Consider the following 22,410-nt stretch of genomic DNA (forward strand, 5'->3'; position numbering starts at 1 on the left):
GCATCCTTTTCTAGTGGAAGATGACACATTTAGGTATCCTTACAGTGGCTCGTATTTCTTCCCTTCTTTCCCATGGAAAGCCCTCCTACTTCATTTAGTCTTTATTAAAGCTATGAAGTTGTGAATTTTGTTCTAATTTATATGCATGGAAGAGGTCACCCAAAGCCAGACATGCTTTTGATACCTTGATGCCTCAAATTTTGTTGCCTGTATTACTGATTACAAATGTGTCCTATATTATGTCTTCTGGGACCACTGTCTGCTTTAGAGTGCAAGACATGACCAGGGGTGAACTAGAAGGGTAATACTAATCAAAAAGCACTCATATAACAATTTAGTTCGTGTTGAAGTTGGCACTGTAGAGGAAGGGTTTGGGGAAGGCCAGTGTAGCTTCCCTGAAGTAGACCTAAAGCTGAATCCTAAAGAATGAATGAGTCTCAGAGAGTTGAAAACTTGTCAAGGGGAGCGAAGCGAGAGTAAGGAACTTGTAAAGTTCCTGCAAACCATGCTTAAAAAACATCAATTAAAAAATAATAGTAATAACAGGAACCTCTAGGCTGGGCATGGTGGCATACGCCTTTAATCCCAGCACTCAGGAGGCAGAGGCAGGTGGATCTCTGTGAGTTTGGGCCATGGTGATTTCCAGCATAGCCAGAGCTACAGCGGGACCCTGTCTCAAGGATACAAAAACAGGGAACCTCTGCAGGGTGTTGAATGTTCTGACTCATTTCTCTAAAGGACAACTGTGAGGGACAAACATTAGCTTCTACAAGAGTTGAGGCTGAAAATGGATGGGAGGAGGCCAGGTCTTCCAAGGTGAAATCAAAGGTGCCCTATGCCATTGTAGAGGCCATGGAGGTGGATTCCTGGGATGCCAGGCAGTCTTCTGAGAAGCTCAGTTGATTCAGTTACAGATCAAGGAACTTGAATTTCCGGCATGGGCCTGCATAGCACTGTTGGAGAAGAGAGCGTGTGGCCAGAAGCAGGGCTGGGCTGAGGCTAAGGACACTGGCTTCAGTTATAACATTCTAGCTTTAAGGGGTTGCTGAAGGTGATCTGGTCTTTTTTTTCCCCATAGCCTTTGAGAAAGCTACTGGTACCACATTTTGTTGTTGTTGGAAATCAGAATTGGGGGAGGGGCAGTGACTTGCCTGAGACACAGCCAGGAAAGGACTGAACCTAGACTTGGGATTGTGTTTTAACTACAGAAGCTGTGGGGGTGGGAGGGATGTTGTTGATTTGTTGTGTTGTGGTTTGTACTGTGTGTTCAAGGAGGAGTGTATGTGCCCATGCATGCATGTGTGAAGGCCAGGGGTAAACTGCTGGTGTCATCACCTGTTGTCCAACTTAGTTTGTGAGACAGGCTCACTGACTGGCTAGAGGCTGGCCCGTGAGCCCCTGGGTTATCCTAGCCCTTCCTCCGAGCACAAAGTACATCTGAGTGTTTTGAGGCATCTCCCCCAGCCTCTAAAGCTGTGTTTTTAAAACCATGTCATACTGTTCTGTGCTCTGGTGTTGACAAACTAACCAACCCTCAGCATGCGAGTTCTGCCTGCCTCCTCCACACACACTTATCTGTTAAGCTATTGCTCTGCTAGCCAAATCCTCCTCCTCTAATACCCTCCTGAAATTAATTAGAAAGGAGAGCTTTCCTGGCCATGGCCTCCCTGGGACTGGAGGTCTGTGGATTTTGTTCACCTTCCACGTACAGTACCCTTGTTCATTCTAGTCCTGTTTCTCTTACCACTGACATATGTCACGCATAGATCACTCTGTGATCCTGGGAGGAAAACCAAACAGTGAAACTATTTGTCTAGGATTTTCAAAGCACTTAACCGATATTCCCTCTTTCAGAGTCCTCACAGCAGTTCTGGAAGAAAGAAGGTGTATATTGCTTCATTAAGTGTACTTGGAGTGGGTGCCCACTCTACACATGGCATTGTGTTAGAACTTGTCCAGTAGCACAGGAATATTCTGGTTAAGGCCTCAGAGTAAAGACAAACAGGTGTTATCAGTATGTGTTCATTTCACACTTGAGAAAACTGATGATACTTCAAAAGGATTTTGGTGGGTTTTTTATTGTTTTTTGTGTCTATGAATTTTTTGTCTGTTTGTATATACACCGTATGTATGCAGCACCCACAGAGCCCAGGAGCAGGGCCTAGCCATTGAAGATCGACTTTAGAGTCGGGTGGAGCCTCTGTACAAGGCCCGAGTCAGCGGGACTAGCCACCACTTAGAAGGTGGGGACAGGAGGCTTGCTGCAAGGCAGGGCGATCATGAACTACATAGCCAGACGTAGCAAGACAACGAAAGTTTAGACCTTTACTTAAAAATCATTTGGTCAGGGGCTGGAGAGAAGGCTCAGAGGTTAAGAGCACTGACTGCTCTTCCAGGTCCTGAGTTCAATTCCCAAGAACCACATGGTGGCTCACGACCACCTGTAATGAGACCTGGTGCCCTCTTCTATGCATGCTGGCAGAACACCATATGCATAATAAATCTTTTTTAAAAAATTATTCGGTCAACTCGATGAGTAAAAATAGATTCTATTCCTGAAACCCACATGGTGCAAGAAGAGAAGTTGTACACACACACACACACACACACACACACACACACACACACACACACAAATAAAGTATCGGGGTTCGGGTTGTTTTTTTTTAATGGGGGGGGGCTGAAGAAATGGCTCATTGGGTAAAGCTGCTTGCCACCAAGCCCGATCACCTGAGTTTGTTTCTCATAATCAACATGGCAGAAGGAAACTGTCCTGACATTTTGGTGTGCACTATGGCACACAGACACATTGATTTGTGTGTGTGTGTGTGTGTGTGGAAGGGGGAGACAGGGTTTCTCTATGTAGCCCTGGCTGTCCTGGAACTCTCTGTGTAGACCAGGCTGGCCTCAAACTCAGAGATCTGCCTGCCTCTGCCTCTCAAATACTGTATGCCATACCATTTGGACACAAATGCATTCCAGGACATCCAGGGCTACAAAAAAAAAAAAAAAAAGACCTTGGGCTGGAGAGATGGCTCAGCCGTTAAAGGCTAGGCTCACAACCAAAAATATTAAAAAAAAAAAAAAAAAAGACCTTGTCTATGCATACATACATACAGCAAATTCATAAAGCATTTCATGCATTTGAGTCTCACTGGATGTGTGAACCACTCTTAAGGGTAGGCCCCATGCAGAGCAGTAGGTGACAACACAAAATGAACTCAACAATATTTTTATAGACTTTTATTTTTAGTCTCATATTCTGCTTTGTTTGGACATTTATTTATTTTTCTTTCTGACTTTTTGCTTGCAGATTATGGTTTCCAATTTTGTGTTATTATAGATTTTGTCTGTCTGTCTTTCTTGTGCTTTTTCTTTGTGTTTTTCAATTTTTTTTATCCCAGTTTGTTTGTTTGGCTTTCCTGATTTTGAGAGAGAGAAAGGTGTGGAATTGGGTGGGTGGGGAGGAAGGATCTGGGAAGGGAAACCCTGATCAGAATATATTATATGAAAAAAAGATATTTACAGTAAACACACATATATGTATATATGTGTACATACATACATGATAGTGGGTAGAATGATAACCTGTTAATGCTGACTGTATGAACACCTAGAATCACTTCCACTTTTTTAAAAAAGATGGTCTTACTATGTAGGCATGCACTATCATAATCATCTTCTAGAATACTTTTTCAGATATATATACTTGCTTGCCTTTTGAGTATGAAATAATGAGAGTTCCTTTTATATAGCTTATATTAAAGCTAAAGTTATCCACAATAGAGCCAACCTTGTTGTTGGCAGAGGCATGGGTGAGCCAGCCCTGAAGTTGTAAGCGTGGGAGAGTTGTTCCCACTACTTGCCTGTCATATGGTGTGTGAGAGGGTAAGAGATGCCCCCTATTACCTCTTACCCCTTACCACCTGCAATAGAGAAGAAAGCTGACCATGCCCCTCACCAAGGCAGCACAGCAGAGCTGCCCAGTGGTCAAAGGTGAGGGTGACCCAGCCCCCATGTTATGAGCAAAGGAGAGCTGTCTCCATTATTCATCTGACATGTGGTAGCATGGGCCGAGAAGAATTGCCCCCACACACACACACACACCTCCTGCCCATCATCACCTGAGACAGATGGAGGAGCTAGCCCTGGGGTCCTAAGAGCAGGAGGGCTGCCCTACCCCCACCAGCTGCAGCGCTGGAGAGAGTGGCCCCTGTATCTCGCCTGGGCAACACAACAGGTAGGCAATACCTACCCTGTTGATGTAGGTGTGGGAGAACTGACCCTGAGGGTGTGAAAGCAGGAGAAATGGCCCCACCCCTCACTCATTGCATCAAGAGATGAATTAGCCTGGGCAATGCTGGAGAGCTCCCCCTGGTGGTGAGGACAGGGGAGAACTGGCAGCTGGACCAACTCCACAGCTGTCCAGGGTTATGACTTGACCTGCCCCAACATCCACCCCATCTGTGATCTGCTGGAGCACATGAAGAGACCTGGCCCACAGACCCACAGCTGTAGGATCTCCACAACACAGGGCAACAACAGAGTATCCAAGAAGAGTCCTAGTGAGGGCCCATTGTCAATAGTGTAATATAAATCAGAGTTCTTGAACCAAACCAATGACTTTTTGCAGTGAACACTTCCATTTTTTTCTCTTAAATTTTGTTATTGGGGGGGGGGTGCAGGGGCAGAGGGCAGATTCGAAGGGACAGGGAAATGAATAGGATCAAGATACATCATGTAAAAGACACATAGAGTAAATAAAAACAAATTTTACAAAAGCTAAAGTTATCTTAGAACCTGGCATGGTGGAGCACTCTTGTAATCCCTAGACTCTGGAGGATGAGACAAGAAGATCCAGAATTTGAGATTAGTGTGGGCTGTATGGTGAGACACTGACTTAAATAGTTAACTAGTAAGAGAGAGCATTGCCCCAAACCTTTTACATTCCCTCTTTATCTCTATTCAAAATGTATAATTTTACCTTTCTGTAAAATTGTGTCATACATAAAATGTAATGTTTCCAATGAATCTTACAATTATCAAGCATTAAAATTTTTTATTTGTTAATAATCTGGAGTAATTCATGTACTGAATCTCACTGCTGGTGAGATTCAGTCTGAGGCCAAAAGAAGTGAGGAAATCTTGATTCAACAGGATTATTGTTAGTGACACTGTAGTAATTGTGGAGACCATCTTGGTTGTATTATGGAAGAGAGAAACCAAGTAAATATATTGGCATTGTTCAGGAGAGGGATTCTCACTATCTGAAGAGGAAGTTTGGAATGATAGGCTGGGAATGTAGTTCAGCAGTGGATTGCTTGCCTAGCATGTGTGAGTCCCGAATTCAGTTCTTGACACTGAAAAAAGAAAAGGTATGGAATGGAGAAAGTGAGGAAGCATCCTGTCATACTGACTTCAGTTTGAACGTGAAGTCTGGAAACTATGTTGAGAGGACCTGGAAAGAAGGACACTCAGGAGCAGTGTCTGGCAGATCCTAGCTGCGTGTGTCAAGTCCATTTCCTATCCTACTTAAAAGAACCAGGGGTCCTCAGAAAAACATTTTATTCCAGGTCAACATATGGAACAAGGTGAACTGGAGTGTCTTTCTGTGTCCGAGAACAAAGACCTTGTCAGTGGCAGATGGGGACTTGTTAACAGGACACAGGGTCTTGTTTGTAGATGGTCTCATTTCCTAATTGGGACTTTGTGTTTCCCTTTTATTTGCATCCACTTTATGCTGAATTTAAAGTTCAGCGTTACAGTCCATATTTTTTAAAAGATACTATCGCCTAGCAAGCGCAAGGCCCTGATCCTCAGCTCAAAAGCAAGAAAGTGGGGGGAAAAAGATACTATCTTTAATTATGTTTATATGTGTGTATCCATGAAGTTTCTGCAGAGGCCAGGAAAGGGCACTGGATCCCCGGAGGTGGAGTTACATGCAGTTGTGAGCCACCCAGCTTGAATGCTGGGAACTGGACTCAGGTCCTCTGGGTGAGCAGTACACTCTTAACCAAGTCCCTTCTTCAGCCCCAGTCTCCAGTCCACACACAGCCTAGGGCGGGTCCATGGAAGTGAAAGGACGGCCTTCAGGAGTTGGCTGTCTTCTCACCTTGTTGGCTCTGTCACGAGTGTCACACTCTCGGCCAGCTGACTCTCCTGTCATTCACCACTCCTTGTAGGAATGCTGGAATGTACTACTGCATCTGGCTTTTTATGTGGGTTCCAGAATTGAAACTTAGCAGGCTTATTTGGCACTTTTACCCACTGAGCCAGGAAACAAACAACAAAAAAGCATTATAATGAATTCCAGCACTCTGGAGGCAGAGACAGGCAGATCTCGGTTCGAGGCAAGCCTGATCTACATGGGGAGTTCCAGGCCAGCTAGAGCTACACAGTGAGACCCTGTCTCAGAGCAACAGTAACAGAAATGCAGTCCACTTTTTGGGCCACCAACCCTGTGTCGAGCCCCAGTGTTTGGCCTGGCACACCTCCCACCTATGCCATTCTATCAGCCAAATGGTTCCTTAAAGAAACATCTTTCAGATACTTGGTAGCTTTTTGTCACTCCTACCTGTGTCGTCGTCCTAGGCAGTAGTTTCACGGGTGTTCTTAAAGGAATTGTGAAGATGTGAACTTTTTTTTTTTAAATGCTTTTTTGGGTTTTCTAGGTCAAGTGAACTGTTTTCACAAATCACCCTAGACTGCTTATGGGATGAGAAGGCGATATTTTAAACATTCTTTTAAATGATGGGAGGAGATATCCTGTGCAGCTCTGTGGTAGAGCCATGGGCTAGCATGCAGAAGGCACCAAGGGGGCAAAGGCTAATGAACTGTAATGCATGACTTTAGGGGAAGAAACACAGGGTGTGATCACTTGTTACCGGCTTACGAGCGAGCGATGGAAGTGTTTCAAACAAGGAGCAGGAGTGGAGAGAGCCGCCTCAACCAGGAAGAGCTCAGCTCCATCACCCAGAGGCAGCTCACAACCAACCACCTGTGACTCCAGCTGCAGGGAGGCTGATGCCCTCTTCTGGCTTCCAGGGTCACCTTCATACACATGGCAGAAGTACAGATAAGATAGTCATAAAAAGAAATCTTTCTGAAAGGGAAAAAATATAGCAGATATAAACACTTGGGTAAGTGGTTGTTAGAGAACAGAATTCTCCCTACACAGCCAATTTAAAATGAAAGAATAGATTTTTACCAATGAGAAATCTCAGGTAATCATGATACTCTCACATTACCAACATCGCTTACAGTGTGTCAAAATATTCAGCTTGGGTGGGCATGGTGGTACATCCCTACAGTAACAATGCTTGGCAGGCTGAGGCAAGAGGATAACTAATTTTAGTCTAGCCTGGGCTACATAGTGAGTTCCAAGCCAGTTTGGGATACAGAGTGAGATTCTGTGCCAAGCAAACAAAAATATTTAACCTGATTTTAATCATGAGGAGACATCAGACATTTCCCAAGTGTATGCCGTTCATTCAACAGGATATCTGGCTTGGACTCTTCAAAATACTGTGTGGAGGTTGGGAGATGGCTCAATCAGTAAAATGCTTGCTATACAAATGTGAAGACCTGAATTCAGATCCATAGCACCCATGTGAAAAGCTGGAGCTGGTAGATCTGTAATCCCAGTTCTGGGGAAGCAGAGACATTGGAATCCCTGGAGTCCACTGGCCAAACAGCCAAGCTGAATCGTTGCACTCCAGGTTCAGTAAGAAACCCTATCTCAAAAATAAGGTGAGAATAACTGAGGAGGATGCCTAATGTTGACCTCTGACCTCCACAGTCATGTACAAACATACTCATACATATACTACACAAACATGAAAAAAATGTCATTGTTATAGGAGATCAAGTGGGTACAGGACTCAGAGGTAGAGAGGAGGGAGTCTATTTTTATATGTGTATTTTATTAATATGTGTATGCATGTGTATATACATATGTATGTATATTTAAGAGCTTTGGTTAAATCGTGGATTGACGCAGTTAAAGGCCAGATGTAAAGAACATTTTTAAGACAGTTGGGGAAGTTTGAATACTACCCCCCATGTTAGATAATATTCTATCAAAGTTAGCTTATTGGGCATGCTGATGGCAGTTCCTATAGAGAGTCTCTCAAGGTACTCAGTATGCATACACTAAAGTAATTAAAGGTAAAATGTCATGATGTCTCTACAATTTTTAAATGAGAAAAAATGTATAATGTAAAAGAAGAAGCAGATGTGGGCTGAGGAGGTGACTCAGTAGCAGCGTTGCCTGTGCCAGCATGAGGACTGAGTTAGGATCACCAGAGCCCACGGAAAAGCCAGCGCACATTTGGTTTTTTGTTGTAGTTGTTTTGTTTTATGTTTTTGGTTTTTTTCCTTCCTTCCTTCCTTCCTTCCTTCCTTCCTTCCTTCCTTCCTTCCTTCCTTCCTTCCTTCCTTCCTTCCTTTGGTTTTTCAAGACAAGGTTTCTCTGTGTAGCCCTAGCTTTCCTGGAACTCTCTCTGTAGACCAGGCTGGGCTTGAACTCACAGAGATCCGCCTACCTCTGCCTCCCAAGTGCTGGGATTAAAGGCGTGCACCACCACTGCTCAGCTAGGACAGTGTAATTTTAATTCCACTTCCAGTGTACAGAGAACTTGCTGGCTAACCCACCTTGCCAAATTGGTAAGCTCCAGGTCCCATGACAGTTCTATCTCCTAAACAAGGTGGAGAGCAATAGAAGATGTCAGCCTGATGTCAGCCTCTGCACCTCCCACCCCACCGTACCCTCCCTGCCATGTGTATGCACTGGCACAGGCACTTTTATGCACTCATATACCATAGGTTGTCCTTTGACATCTACATGCACCTCACAAAAGATAAATAAGTGTAAAGCTTAAAAAGTAAAAACAGGGGCTGGAGAAATGGCTTAGAGGTTAAGAGCACTGACTGCTCTTCCAGAGGTCCTGAGTTCAATTCCCAGCACCCACATGATGGCTCATAACTATCTGTAATGAGGTCTGGTGCCCTCTTCTGGTCATACATGCTGTATACATAATAAATAAATAAATCTTTTAAAAATAAATAAATAAATAAAAATAGAAGGAAGGGAGGTGAAAAGAGACTGGCAGACACAGTGTGACAACAGGCGGGTCTAGAGCAGGGTTCTCAGCCTTCCTAATACTGCGACCTTTCGATACAGTTCTTCATGCCGTGCTGACCCCAGCCATAAATAATCTTGCTACTTCAGAACTGTAATTCTGCCACTGTTAGGAACTATAATGTAAATATCTAATATGCAGGATATCTGATGTGACCCATGAAAGGGCCATTGGATCCCAAAGGAGTGGCACCCCACAGGTTGAGAACCACTGATCTAGATGAAGAGTGTTACCCTCTTGCTCCTTCAGCTTTTCTACTACTTGAAAGTATTCAGAATTAAATATGGACCAGGGTAACTTGATGGAGAGGAGAAGGGGTGTAAGTGATTAAAAAGGAGTATGATGGAGAATGGGTAGAGGCCATAAGTGAACATAGCATTTCTTAGGTCTGTTAATGTAGAAAAGTAGTCAGGGGTGAACTTTCAAAGGTTTTAGGTCCACCTGATGAAAGGTACTCATTCACACATCTAATTGTGTAGGTGATAAAGGTAGAGGAATCGTGTTCTTGAAGGGCTGAGCGAATGATGTGCCTGAGTGGGAGAGTGAACTGCAGTGATTTGAGTTGGTAGTGGTGGTTTGTTCCAGTATTTCAAGCTTGAGGCAGTGTACCTACTGAAGTGCCAGATGTCATTGGTAACATATAGAAAAAGGACAGTCCCTAGTGTTAGAAATAGGGGTTCCAACTGAAGTTGCTGAACAAGCCAAAAGACTTTACTCTCAGTCAGATATGGTGAGTGAAGAGCAAACACATAGAAACAGGAAATGCATTTGTCGTGCTAGAAGAAGGTTCTAAAGGACCTTGAAGTCTCCAGTTGGATAGTCCGAATCCGAAAACCTGACTCTGGAGAGTGCATATTTGAGTGGAAATCTCTACTCTCCAGGTTGAAGCTAAATTGAACCTGACCTTCGGTGCTACATTTCTCTCCTTTGCCTCCTCCCTGAAGTCTTCCTCCCAAATCTATACTCAGGCTTGAAACCAGGACGACCCAAACTTTTGGCTGCTCCTCCCACCTACCAGGCCTGCCTAACATAGGCATTCTTTCTCCTTCAGTTCATTGCTCACTTTCCTTCTTTAAGCTCTTAGTTTAAAAAAAAAAAGTATGTGTTCACATAGGTAAGGGTACAGTGAAACCACCAAATTAGACCACTCCATGGGTAGAAAGAAAGGTTTATTGGTGATCAGACACTGCCAAGGCTATTTCTTAGTAACAGAGAAGAGCAAAGTGGTGGAAAAGCAGTTGGATTTTATATGACATCCAGCAGGACAGGGTCTTTGAGCTGATACCAGCTGTTCAGATTAATGGGAACTGGATGCCCTTATAGTAGTTGACTTTTTGGGTAGGATTAACGGAGGTTCCTGGTGGTTTAAGGGAAGTTCCTGGTGAGCAGAAACCCGCCTTTAGGCCTTTGTTTAGCCAATAACAATTCTGTTTACCAGACCAAAATTATTGGAGGTGGGGGGTGGGAGGGTGGACGACAACACACACCTAACATGTGATAGTCTGCTTGTTCTCCATCACACCTGCCCTGTCATGTATTGTTGTTTTGGTTTGTTAGTAGAGCCTATAGCGGCTGGTCATGTCTGCTGATCTTTGTCCATGCCCCCAGCAGTCTTCTTCAGTAGATAATTGACACTTACTTTCAATTTTGTAGCCCTGATCATGCCACAGCTCAAATGCAGTCCAGCTAAGCTTGAATGCAGTGTTAGACTTCATGCTATGACTGAGTCTTCATGCCGTAGACTCAATTCCCACCTCTCAAAAACAGAAAAGTGTTTCCAAGTTAAAATAAATCTTATCTGTTTTGCCGGGTGGTGGTAGTGCACACGCCTTTAATCCCAGCCCTCGGGAGACAGAGGCAGACGGATCTCTGTGAGTTTGAGGCCAGCCTGGGCTACAGAGTGAGTTCCAGGACAGGTACCAAGCTAGTGCTACACAGAGAAACCCTGTCTCAAAAACAAAAACAAATTTCCGTTGTGATAGGGATATGGAAAGCCAGTTTCTTTCCAGAGTCAAGAAGAAGGTAAGAGGAGGTCCAGGGCGAACCAAGGTAAAAATGGACTTGCCCTGGAAGTATAGGGGTAGATTCAGAGCCAGCTTGGGATTGGGAGGAGGATGTTGTGGGTACATTGCAAGAAGCAGAGGAGCAGTTGGCACCAAAGACAATCTTGACAAGCCCTTTCCAAGGGGGCCCTTTCTGGCAGGGGGCTTCCAACCCCTGGGGTTTAGACCAAAACTGCAAGTTTTCCTAATCTGCTTGTTTGTATCCCTGTTGCCTGGTGGTGTCTGAAGCAGTGTTGTCCAGTAATATTCCCTGTTAGAGAAAGACAAGATGCTGGACCCCATAGAACAGTTCAGAGAAGCACCTAGCCAGACATCAGGCCATACCTCCTGTTAGATGCTATGGCTAATGGCCTGGTTAATATTTACTCCTGAGTACAGGATGAGACTCTGATGAATTTTAAGTAGACAAATTGATGAATTTGCATTATAATAAGCTCATCACTATCAACTCCCGGCTCTGCTTGGTCCTTAGTTCTATTGAGGTTTTTCTTTTGAATAACCATCTCCAGTGTCTGGTCTGTTTTATGTTGTTTTGTATTCTTTCTCTTTCTTCCTCCTATCCTGCATCACTCTCTCCTGGGTCCTTCTTCTTTGATGTCTTCCTCTCTCTGCCCAAAGATCAGCCAGTAAAAAGCAGTCTCACCTGTCCAGGTAAGAGAGATGCCTCTGGTGGAAAGATCCCCTGCTTGGCATTTTTAAATTTTTGTAGGGTGATGGTGGTGGTGGTTGGTTGGTTGGTTGGTTCGAGAGTAGGGAGTATTGTTTTGTTTTGGACACTACAGTCTCACAGTATAACCCAGGCCAGTCTGAAAAGGCCTTGAACTCAGCAGTCTTCCTTCCTCAGCCTCCCAAGGGCCAGGGTTATAGTCATCTACTACCTTGTCTGGCTCTCTTGAAAAGTTAGTATCCTCACAAAGTTCAGAATTAAGCACAAAAAGAATATAATGAGAGGTCTCCGGTCCTGCGCCTGCTCCCCAGACAACCACTTTCCCACCTCAGAGACAACCAATGTTTCTTTTGTACTCTGCAAAGATATGCTAGATATTTGCATACATAGCAAATATGCAAACATACCATTTTCCCCTTTTATCTACTGTTTTAAATGCCCACATTAATCTCCTCTTTTCCCTTAGTAGCGTCATAGAGGTCATTCCTTACACACAGTTCTGTATTGTTATGTAGATATGAGATCATTTCTGGTGCTCATTGTGCACAGGGACTCTGTACATAAGCTTCCACTAGATCACTATTTACAGCTAGGATGGGAACCGCCCCTTCCTGAGAGCAGCAGCTACTGATTCTGGAGCTGTGAACTTGAGCTCATTCTAAAAAGCCAAGCCACAGCAGTGTTCTAAGTCTGTTTTCTGTTCCTGTATCAGTCCTAATTAAAGAAGAGATCAATAAATCTGTTGGTTGGTGATATGTAGTACTTAGAGGGTTTTGGGGTCTTAATTTTTAAGCAAGATACCACAGACTAGCTGCAGGGATGGTCTGATTGTGAGATTGGAGTACATGGTCACCAATAGACCAGACTCCTATTCTTCCATGGAATCCAGAAGATAAATTGATTTTTTTCAGAGGCTCAGGCTATTGGTGTGCTCCTGTTCAGATTGCCATTTCCCTAGTAGGTTAGTACTAAATGTCCAGGTGCCAATTCAGAGAGATGAGATTTTTAGGGACAAAGAGTTGATGCATTCAGTGCTCTGCTGTGCTCATAGAGGCCTCTGTATGTGCCTGGCCCACCACATCCTTCCAGTCTCCTCTTTTGCAGATCATCACCTAACACTAACTAGCTGTTTGTTTTTCTTGCATTCATTTTCTCTGCTGCTCCGTTCTGTTCCATCAGCCCCAGTGCAGCCTGGTAAGACCCAGCAAGCCCATGGATGTTTACACAGTCCTCCTGCTGTTGTCTCTCTGTTGTCTGACTCTCTTCATACCCTGCTGAGTAGTAAAGAGACCATTCTTGCCCTGCCCAGCCAGGATTCCAGATAGGTGGTGTTGCCATCAGCATAGTCATGATTAATCTCGTACTGGGATGACCAGGTTACAACGTGGGTGGGTTAGCTGTCATGGTTCAAGATTCTGGGCCCTTTAACAGAGCCTCTTCCACTGGTCCTTCCCTGCCCAACTTACTGGTGTGTTCTCTTTCCCTCTTCTCCAGGTTAAGTAGCCTGTCTTCTCTGGGAGACTCCACACCTGAACGCATGTCCCCATCTCACCACCGCCAGCCCTCCGACGCCTCTGAGACAGCAGGTAACTAACTACCTTAGTGATGTCAGCATGTAGACACAGGTGTGTCCACTGTAGAGAAATCCTGCACACCCACATGTAAAATACCTGAATTTTATCTTGAGCACATATGTGTACTGGGTTTTACGTTACGAGTTTTATATCAGTTGTCTCCTTATGCCAACCTAGGAAGTGGGTTTTATGGTCTTATTTTGCAGATAAGGAAACTGAAGCATAGAGAAGTTAGGAATCTTGCCTAACCTCATACTTATTGAAAACAGAATTGAGGTTTGAAACCAGTTCTATTCTAACTCTAGAGCCAATGTCCCTATCATCACAGAGTGCTATCACATTTGTACAGTGCCTGGTAAAAATCCATAGCAAAGACATTTGTATCCACCACCGCTTTCTCCTTTCCTTCCTCCCTTTTTATTCTATGCATGAATATTGATATGAATAAGAGGATGTCTCCTGACATTTATCATTCCCTGGACTTGGCAAGGAAACAACCTTAAGTTATCTTCACAAGTTATCCAGCTCTGTAACAGCAGTCAACAAGCTTTGGAGTCCCATTTGCTATGTTCACTGGGTATAACAATGTAAAATTTCCAGTCAACCCACAGGGCTACGTATATTTAATACTAGACTTGAGAAGCCCTGCTGGACTTAGCCCTACTCCTTCCTCAATCAGTGTCATTCATACAAGCCTAAAGGGACAACCATTTCAGCACCTTAGAGAAGGGTCACTTCCCTTCCAGTCACTGAGGATGGTATGTATTACAGCAGTAGATGTGGACAGGGTGAATCTGGGGAGGCTACTTAAAAAAGAAATTGGCTGGCTTGGAGACACTGACCTTCCAGCATGACTGCCTGCCCAAATCCTATTATCCTCCACCCCCACAGGTCTTGTTCAACGCTGTGTCATCATCCAAAAGGACCAGCATGGCTTTGGCTTCACAGTTAGTGGGGATCGAATCGTGCTGGTACAGTCTGTGCGCCCTGGTGAGTGCTGTGACCCTCCTGTCAACAATGGGCAGTTCTCAGAAGCCGTGTGTGTGTGTGTGTGTGTGTGTGTGTGTGTGTGTGTGTGTGTGTGTGTGTGAATGGGGGGACCCCCAAGGGGACGGTGAATGAATTCTAGAACTAGCTCCCTTTGGACACATGGGAAGTCTCCATCATACTGCCAGGAGGTAGAATTTCCCTCAGTTGTGTCCAGCAGCTTGATTTTTAGTTGATTCCACATGTAGTCAAGTTGACAACCAAGATCAGCCATCACAGACCAAGTGGTAAAGTACATTGTGACATGTACACACACACACACACACACACACACACACACACACACACACACAGATAATAAATAAATAAATCATTTTAAAATGTGCTGTATATTGAAAACTACTGGCAAATAGCTTGTTAGATTTTCTTTTACTCTAGCCCCATGTTGGAACATCAAAATGTAGTTGGTTGTTTTTGCTCTTTTGGGGGGGCCTGCCACCCAGCTTCAAATAAATCATTCATGGAGGTTTATTATTAATTATAAATGGTTGGCCTTAGCTTGGCTTGTTTCTTGACAGCTTTTCTGAACTTTAAATTATCCCATCTACCTTTTGCCTCTGGGCCTTTTCCTTTTTCTCTGTATATCTTTCTTTCACTCTTGTTCCATGGCTGGCTGGGTGGCTGGCCCCAGCATCCTCCTCTCCTTGTTCTCTTGCTCTTTTCTTCTTTTCCTCCCAGATTTCTCCTTCTATTTATTCTCTCTGCCTATTTACCCCACCTATCCTTTTCCTGCCTTGCTATTGGCCAGTCAATTCTTTATTAGACCAATCAGGTGTTTTAGACAGGCAAAAAAACAGCCTAAAAGAATGCATCACATCTTTGCATCATTGAACAAATGTGCCACAGCATAAACAAATGTAACACATCTTAAAATAATATTCTACAACAATAGCCTGAAATTAGAGAGGAAGTAGCTTTCTTGCCTGCATATATAAACATCAGGTTACTTCTAATAACTAGTAATTTGAAAATTTAACCTGAGCTGGGCATGGTAGCACACACTTTTGATTTCAGTACTTGGGAAGCAGTAGACAGATCTCTTTATGTGTTTAAGGTCAACCTGGTCTACATACTGAGTTCCAGCTAGCCGAGACTACATTTTAAAAAACAAAACAAAAAAGAAAAACCTCCAGACGTTTTGGCACACACCTTTAAACCCAGCACTTGGGAGGCAGAAGCAGGCCAAACTCTTGAGTTTGAGGGCAGCGAGGGCTACACAGAGAAACCTTGTTTTAAAAAGCCAAAATAATAATAAATAATAATATAAAAACCTACCCAAAGAGGCCAGAGGAGGCATTAGGACTCCCTGAAACTTGAGTTACAGGTGGTTGTGAGTGGTTCTGGGCATTAGCCCAGGTCCTCTGCAAAAGCAGCAAGTGCTATTAACCACTGAAACATCTCTCTAGTCCTAAATAGTACATTTTAGATGAGGGGAGTCTTAAATTTCTGAATTGAAAAGCTATAATGGAGGGTAGACTTTATATACCAGAACCATCTAGATGTACTTTGTAAGGAGTTTAACAGATAAATATAACTTATAAGATTTAATGATCATCTTGGGGCAGATTTACAAATATAGTATTTATGCTTCTCATTAACTTGTTTTTGTTAAGTGTTCTTGTGCTTCTTGGGTATAAATTAAGGCTAAGAATAGAAACTATTTACAACTATGTAGTGAACAAAACCTCTGTACCCTCAGTTGAGAAGGTCGAGAACATGTTCCTTTCGAGAACCACTCTTAGTCAACCAACATCAGAAGGCCTTGATATGGTCTGTCTCAAAGTGGTCCATCTCAAGTGAAACTATCAGTGGTTTAAAAGGTTTTAGTAGAATGCCATATCATTATCTCTAATGATAAGAACACAGAGAATGTCTTTATGAACTTCTCAAGACTTATAAGCCATCAGTTTGAAAGCTATTGTTTTAATCCATTTCTTCAGTTCTTAATATTACTTTACTACCTATATTTAATACAGTAAACTTACCTTTCCCATGGGATAATAACAGATAACTCTATCTGACCTTAAAGCATTCAAATGAAGCACAAATACAGTCTTCTCAGACCCTAGCCCCACCTGTCTCCCACATTAGCTGGTTGTGAGAGCTAGGTGAGAAGCAGCAGGTGTGACTTTATGAAGTCCACTCTAGATTAAAAGTCATCATGTTGCTGGAACAAAATTGGATGTCCACCCAGGATATGAAGTTTTGTTATAAAATTTCAGAGCAGGTGATCTAAGATGGACTTTGGTGTAGATCTGATGGCTTTTAGGAGTGGTTATAGGACTTGGCTGACAGGCTCTTCTCCCTCCAGGAGGTGCAGCCATGAAAGCTGGTGTGAAAGAGGGTGACCGGATCATCAAAGTGAGTAAACTTGACCTCTCCTCCGTCTTACAGTGGTAGCAGGTTCAGGGGCTTCCTAGTGATTTGGCCTATCTTGTACTTCATTTGAGTACTAGCTCTGCAGCCAATAAATCAGGGTAGTACCATAACAGGGAGGGATGAAGATACCTGGCTTTTATGTTCCAGGCTCTTCAAGTTCATTGACCTTGAGGCATTCTGGAATAGGTTTTATTTATCCCTACTTCACAAAATACAAAAAATAAGGTTAAGAGGAAGCAGCTGTGGCCCTCGGGTTCTTACCTTAGTCTGCCCTCACACAGTGCTGACATGAGAGAATCTTCTGAATGTAGGTCTGGCTTTGCAGAATGGAGTCCTGACTACATTAAAGAAATGCTAGCTGCAGAGACTTCTACTTCTCCAGTAAGGAAGAAGCCCATAGGGCCAGTAGATACACACAGGTGTAACTGAAAAAAATCCATGGATGGAGGCACGGGTCTTATCCCTGAAAACTTAGAAGCCAATTTGGAACAAACTGACAGTGTGAATTTGAGTAAACACATAACCAGAGGTAACTAAAAGCATTGGGAAATGGCTTCCTAAAGAAATGGCATTTTAGACTTGGAAAAAGGTTTCCAGCACTGATACTCAATGTTATTTGTTCCTCCAACAGGTGAACGGCACCATGGTGACCAATAGCTCACACCTGGAGGTGGTGAAGCTTATCAAATGTGAGTTGGTTAGGGCATAACAACTAAAGAAAATAGACTTGGTGGATTCTGGGACAAATTAGCAGGTTTACTGACCTGAGAGGCTTCATGTGTAGGTAGATATTGAGGCAGCTGAAACTGCATCTTTAGTCTTGACATGAGTGATCAGCTTAAACTGCTGCAGAGCCCTAGTATGACGTCAAGCAGTAGCACTATTAGTCTCCCATAGATAGCTTCATTTTTAGCACACCATCATTGCCACCACTCCTGACCATATCCTGCTAAGACCACATTTCATTTAAATGTCATTCTGTTCCATTCACATCTTCCTTATTAACTTCCAAGGGATGCAGAAGAGGGCCAAAAATACTCTAGCCAGGAATACCTAACAAGTGAGTCTATACAGATAATCAAATAGAAGCAACAATTAAGGAAGTAAATAAAGAATGTGGGAAGTCTTGGGAGAATGGAAGGCCAGAGTTTGAGTGTCTATTGTGTACCAGACAGGCAGTGTGCTAGGCTTTACATTGGTTCAAAGTTTAGTGAGATTAAGAATGGAGTTGGGCATGGTAGTGCACCCACACAATCCCAATGCCTAAACTGAGGTAGGAGAATCTTGAGTTTAAGGCCATTCTTGGCTACATTGAAAGACTACCTTGAGCTAGGTAGTGATGGCACACACTAATCTCAGCACTCAGGAGGCAGAGGCAGATGGATCTCTGTGAGTTCAAGGCCAGCCTAGTTCCACGACAGCCAGAGCTATATTAAATATATATATATGAAGGGGAAAAAAAGACTACATGAAAAGCAAAAGGTGACAGGGTTGGGTGGGGACAGGGTTGGGTGAGGTAGCCCGTAGGGAGTGTTTCAGAGATATTTATGGGTGGAATTTTGGTTGAGGTCTCTGTAAAGGACTGAGAATTTGGTTGGTGCAGGGCAAGAGGGCAGAAATTAGAAAAAGGCTAGAACTAAAAGGAGGAGATTTTAATCTGTAGGATTGTGGGGCTTAACAAGAGGAGAAAAGTAATTTTCTTTGTGGTTTAAGTAACTCCTCTTCTTGGACAGTGGTATTCAAGCAAGCCTCTTTTTCTTTTCTTCTAGCTGGCGCTTACGTTGCACTTACCCTCCTGGGCTCTTCTCCTTCCTCCATTGGTGTCTCTGGGCTCCAGCAGAACCCATCTCTGGCAGGAATACCCAGAGTTAACCCCATGATTCCTCCACCACCTCCTCCTCCACCCTTGCCACCTCCACAACACATTACAGGACCCAAACCTCTGCAGGTAATAGTTTTCCTGATGCCTACTGATCACTCTAGGCCTAGAGACTCTTTGAAGATCTCCCCCAGTGGAACTTAAATTGAGTGGGCTTGTGGTAAGCAGAGATAGGCCAAAGAGACATGTGAATACCACCAAAAAGTTAAACAGAAATGAAGTCTGCATAAAAGGATGTTCATGCCTTAGTGTCCTATTCCTCTGTGAATGCATATGAAGCTTTACAATCGCATCCTCACTGAGTGAAGACTCTCACAGGGGACCTACCTGGGCCCCAGGCATGGACAAAAGCATCCTTTAGAGATTGTTGCCAGTTGTTCTTGGGAGGGTGTGCTTGAAAGTCCAAGAGGAAGAGACTGGCTTTCCAGAGCAAAAGGGGTCCCTGGAAGAGTGAACTATGGGGGACATTCAATAGAGAAGAGAGTCAGAAAGAAGAGAAATGAGTAACCCTCAAGAGTAGAAAAGCACGTGAAGACTTGAGAGAGGACAGGATGAAGAGATGTGAAAGGAACAGGATTCTAGGCAGAATAGAAGATGGAACTAGTTCTCTGAGAATTTAGAAAATAATTCAGTATTAAAGCTGATTACAGCCAGGGTATCTGAGAAGCTCAGTAGTTTAAACAAAACAGATTTTATGTTCATTGCATGCTAGCAAGGAGTTGAATTATGCAGAAGGTGCTCCTGACGCGGGCTCTACTCTCAGCACCTCTCCTCACTCAGGAATGAGCACACATAAGAGAGTTAAGCCAGTCCCCAGGTCTCACTGCTGTTATTTGCATTCCTAGGATCCTGAAGTTCAAAAGCATGCCACTCAAATCCTCAGGAATATGCTGAGACAGGAGGAGAAAGAGTTACAGGTGAGATCACTGTTAAAGATAGCCTGGCCTTCACCTTCGTGAAGGAATCTTGAGCACAGCAGTCTGCCAGTGTGTGCACCTGAATTTTGTAGACCATATCCAATTATAGTAAAACATGTGGTAGAACACATACTTGAGACCCTAGGTTCAATCCCCAGCAAACAAAAAAGTACTGCCTCAAGACCATTAAAGACCAAGACAGGCACCAAAGCTCACAGAGAAACCCTGTCTCAAACCCCCCCCCCCCAAAAAAAAAAGAGTTGCCTTTGGTCAACAGAAGTTGTTAAAGCAGACTGGTAGAGTGAGTGGGACAGCAGAATCCCATGGTTAATACATTAGGGTGATGACTGTGTAAACTAATGATAAATAAATAAACAGACTAAAATGAGGAACTAGTAGAACTCAGGAAAATTGATGTTCATTGGAATAGTTCTTAAGAGGATTCCAAGGAAGAGAAAGGTAAGCATGGGAGACAGGGATGGGCAGGTGAACGCTGGGTTAGACTGACGAGGGAGAGGATGAAGAGAGATTGCCAGTCTAGGAAGTAATGGGCACAGAGACCAAGAAGATTAATTTGGCTGGAATAGGTCACTCTGTAAGAACTTACTATGTATAAAACATCGCTTCAATTTCTGTGGTACATAAAAATGGAGATGAGGTAGTTCCTACCTTCAGTGTGCTTCAAATCTAATGGGGGAAATTTCAAATTCTAGTAAGAGGGAAGTAAGAGGAACAAAGAGTTTGTAATAAGAATTAAAAAGAAGAATAGCTACAGTGGCATATAAAAGCTTCACAGCAGAAATGGTGTTTTGGTGGGGTTTGGAAGAGTGGAACTTTGGCAGATAAAAAGAAGTAGGGGAGGCAGGAACCATAGCACATACCTCTAATTCCAACACTTAGGAAGGAGAAGTCAATGGTAGCCAGGAACCATAGCACATACCTCTAATTCCAACACTTAGGAAGGAGAAGTCAATGGATCTCTGTGAATTTAAGGCCTGCCTGATCTACAAAGAAGTTTCAGGCCAACCGTGGCTGCAAAGAGAGACCCTGAATCAAAAATAAACAAAATTTAAAAGAAAAAAAAATTTTGAGGGCATTGTTAGTGAAGAAACAGTTTAGGTTGAACTGGAGTTGTGAAAACACACTTAATAAGCATTGTGTTCTTCCAGTGTGCTAAGTATTCCGTTAGAGCAATGAATGGGGATAACCTTAGCGGTAGAAGTGGGAATGGTTGCCAAGATAAATGAGAGATGTACCTTTCCCTTAAGACATCTCAGTAATACCATAGGACATGATGGAGTAAATGAAGATATGCTACATTATAAAGTGTTACTTATATACTCACATTGGATTACTAAGACACTGTTATACTATAAGGATAGACATATAAGTCAATGGACTAGAATTCAGAGCTCTGAAATTAATCCATACATTTGTTGTTTTCAACAAAGGTACTAAGACAATTCAATAGTGTTAGTCTTGTCAACAAATGGTACTAGATCAACAGGATATCTACAAAGAAAGAATTAATCCGTACCCTTATGTCACATAATTAACAAAATTTAATTAAAAATAGATTAATAAAGTCTCAACAAATAAGCATATAAAACTCAAGATGGAGAAAGGGGGACTTGATCTGAACTGAACATGCACAGATGTTTTTCTTGTCATTTCTTCAATACTGTATGTACACAGCATTTCTATTACATTAGATATAAATGAAGAAAGGAAAATTAAACTTTTAAAAGGAAACATAAGTATGAATCATCATAACCTTGGATTAGCCAATGGTTTCTTTATGGTACTAAAAGTACAAGCATTCCCCCACAAAAGGTAATTGGATATCATCAAAATTAAAACGTTTATGTATAAAGAAATAAAATAAAAAATAAATAAAAGGGCAGCTCACAGAATAGAAGAAATAGTCCACAATCATATATCTATTAAGGGTCTTATTACCTTAGAATATGTAAAGAACTCTTCTACTTCAAGAATAAAAAGACGCCTTTAATCCCAGCACTTGGGAGGTAGAGGCAGGAGGATCTTTGTGAGTTCGAGGCCAGCCTGGTCTACAGAGTGAGTTCCAGGAAAGGCACAAAGCTAAACAGATGTAGCTAGAGTTTTTCTGGTCCTGCCTGGCCCATGGTTAGGACAAATCTCTCTCACCCGCCAGACCCGCAGCCACTCAGACCCAACCAAGTAAACACACAGAGACTTGTATTGCTTACAAACTGTATGGCCATGGCAGGCTTCTTGCTATCTAGTTCTTCTATCTTAAATTAACCCATTTCTATTCATCTATAAGTTGCCACATGGCTTGTGGCTTACCAGTATCTTTACATGTTTCTTGTCGTCACAGCCATCTCCTTGACTTAGCCTTCTACTTCCCAGAATTCTCTTCTCTGATTGTCCCGCCTATACTTCCTGCTTGGCTACTGGCCAATCAGCATTTTATTTATACAGAGCAATATCCACAGCACTTCCCCTTTTCTTTTTTTTTTTAAAGGAAGGTTTTAACTTTCACATAGTAAAATTGCATAACAATTATCAAGCAAGAATTACAGTTACAATATCTAGTCTATTTATACTATCTAGTCTATTTGTATTTGGCAAAATTAAAGAAGATGTCCTATCTATCCTATATTTGTGAGTCTAAGGTTTCATATCTAACTTATCTTTTATCATAACTAAGGAAATTATAACTATCTAATCTTCAACTACATCAAAGACCTCAGAAGGATATA

At 42.9% G+C, this 22,410-nt stretch overlaps 1 protein-coding gene across 12 annotated transcripts in view; it reads left to right on the plus strand.

Moving 5' to 3' along the window:
• Positions 1–22,410, plus strand: part of Arhgef11 (Rho guanine nucleotide exchange factor 11) — a 128,135-nt gene that overhangs the window by 61,515 nt on the left and 44,210 nt on the right. For 10 of the 12 annotated variants that reach the window (XM_036190136.1, XM_036190137.1, XM_036190135.1 and 7 more), the window contains 8 exons: positions 11,822–11,854; positions 13,050–13,064; positions 13,365–13,456; positions 14,336–14,434; positions 16,803–16,852; positions 17,502–17,559; positions 18,640–18,818; positions 19,595–19,666. In XM_036190136.1, coding sequence (XP_036046029.1) covers positions 11,822–11,854; positions 13,050–13,064; positions 13,365–13,456; positions 14,336–14,434; positions 16,803–16,852; positions 17,502–17,559; positions 18,640–18,818; positions 19,595–19,666 — 598 coding nt within the window. The remainder of the gene's footprint in view (positions 1–11,821; positions 11,855–13,049; positions 13,065–13,364; positions 13,457–14,335; positions 14,435–16,802; positions 16,853–17,501; positions 17,560–18,639; positions 18,819–19,594; positions 19,667–22,410) is intronic. The other 2 variants (XM_036190139.1, XM_036190144.1) reach the window with 2 other exon arrangements.

This window comes from Onychomys torridus, chromosome 6, assembly GCF_903995425.1.
Source record: "Onychomys torridus chromosome 6, mOncTor1.1, whole genome shotgun sequence".
NCBI lineage: Eukaryota > Metazoa > Chordata > Mammalia > Rodentia > Cricetidae > Onychomys > Onychomys torridus.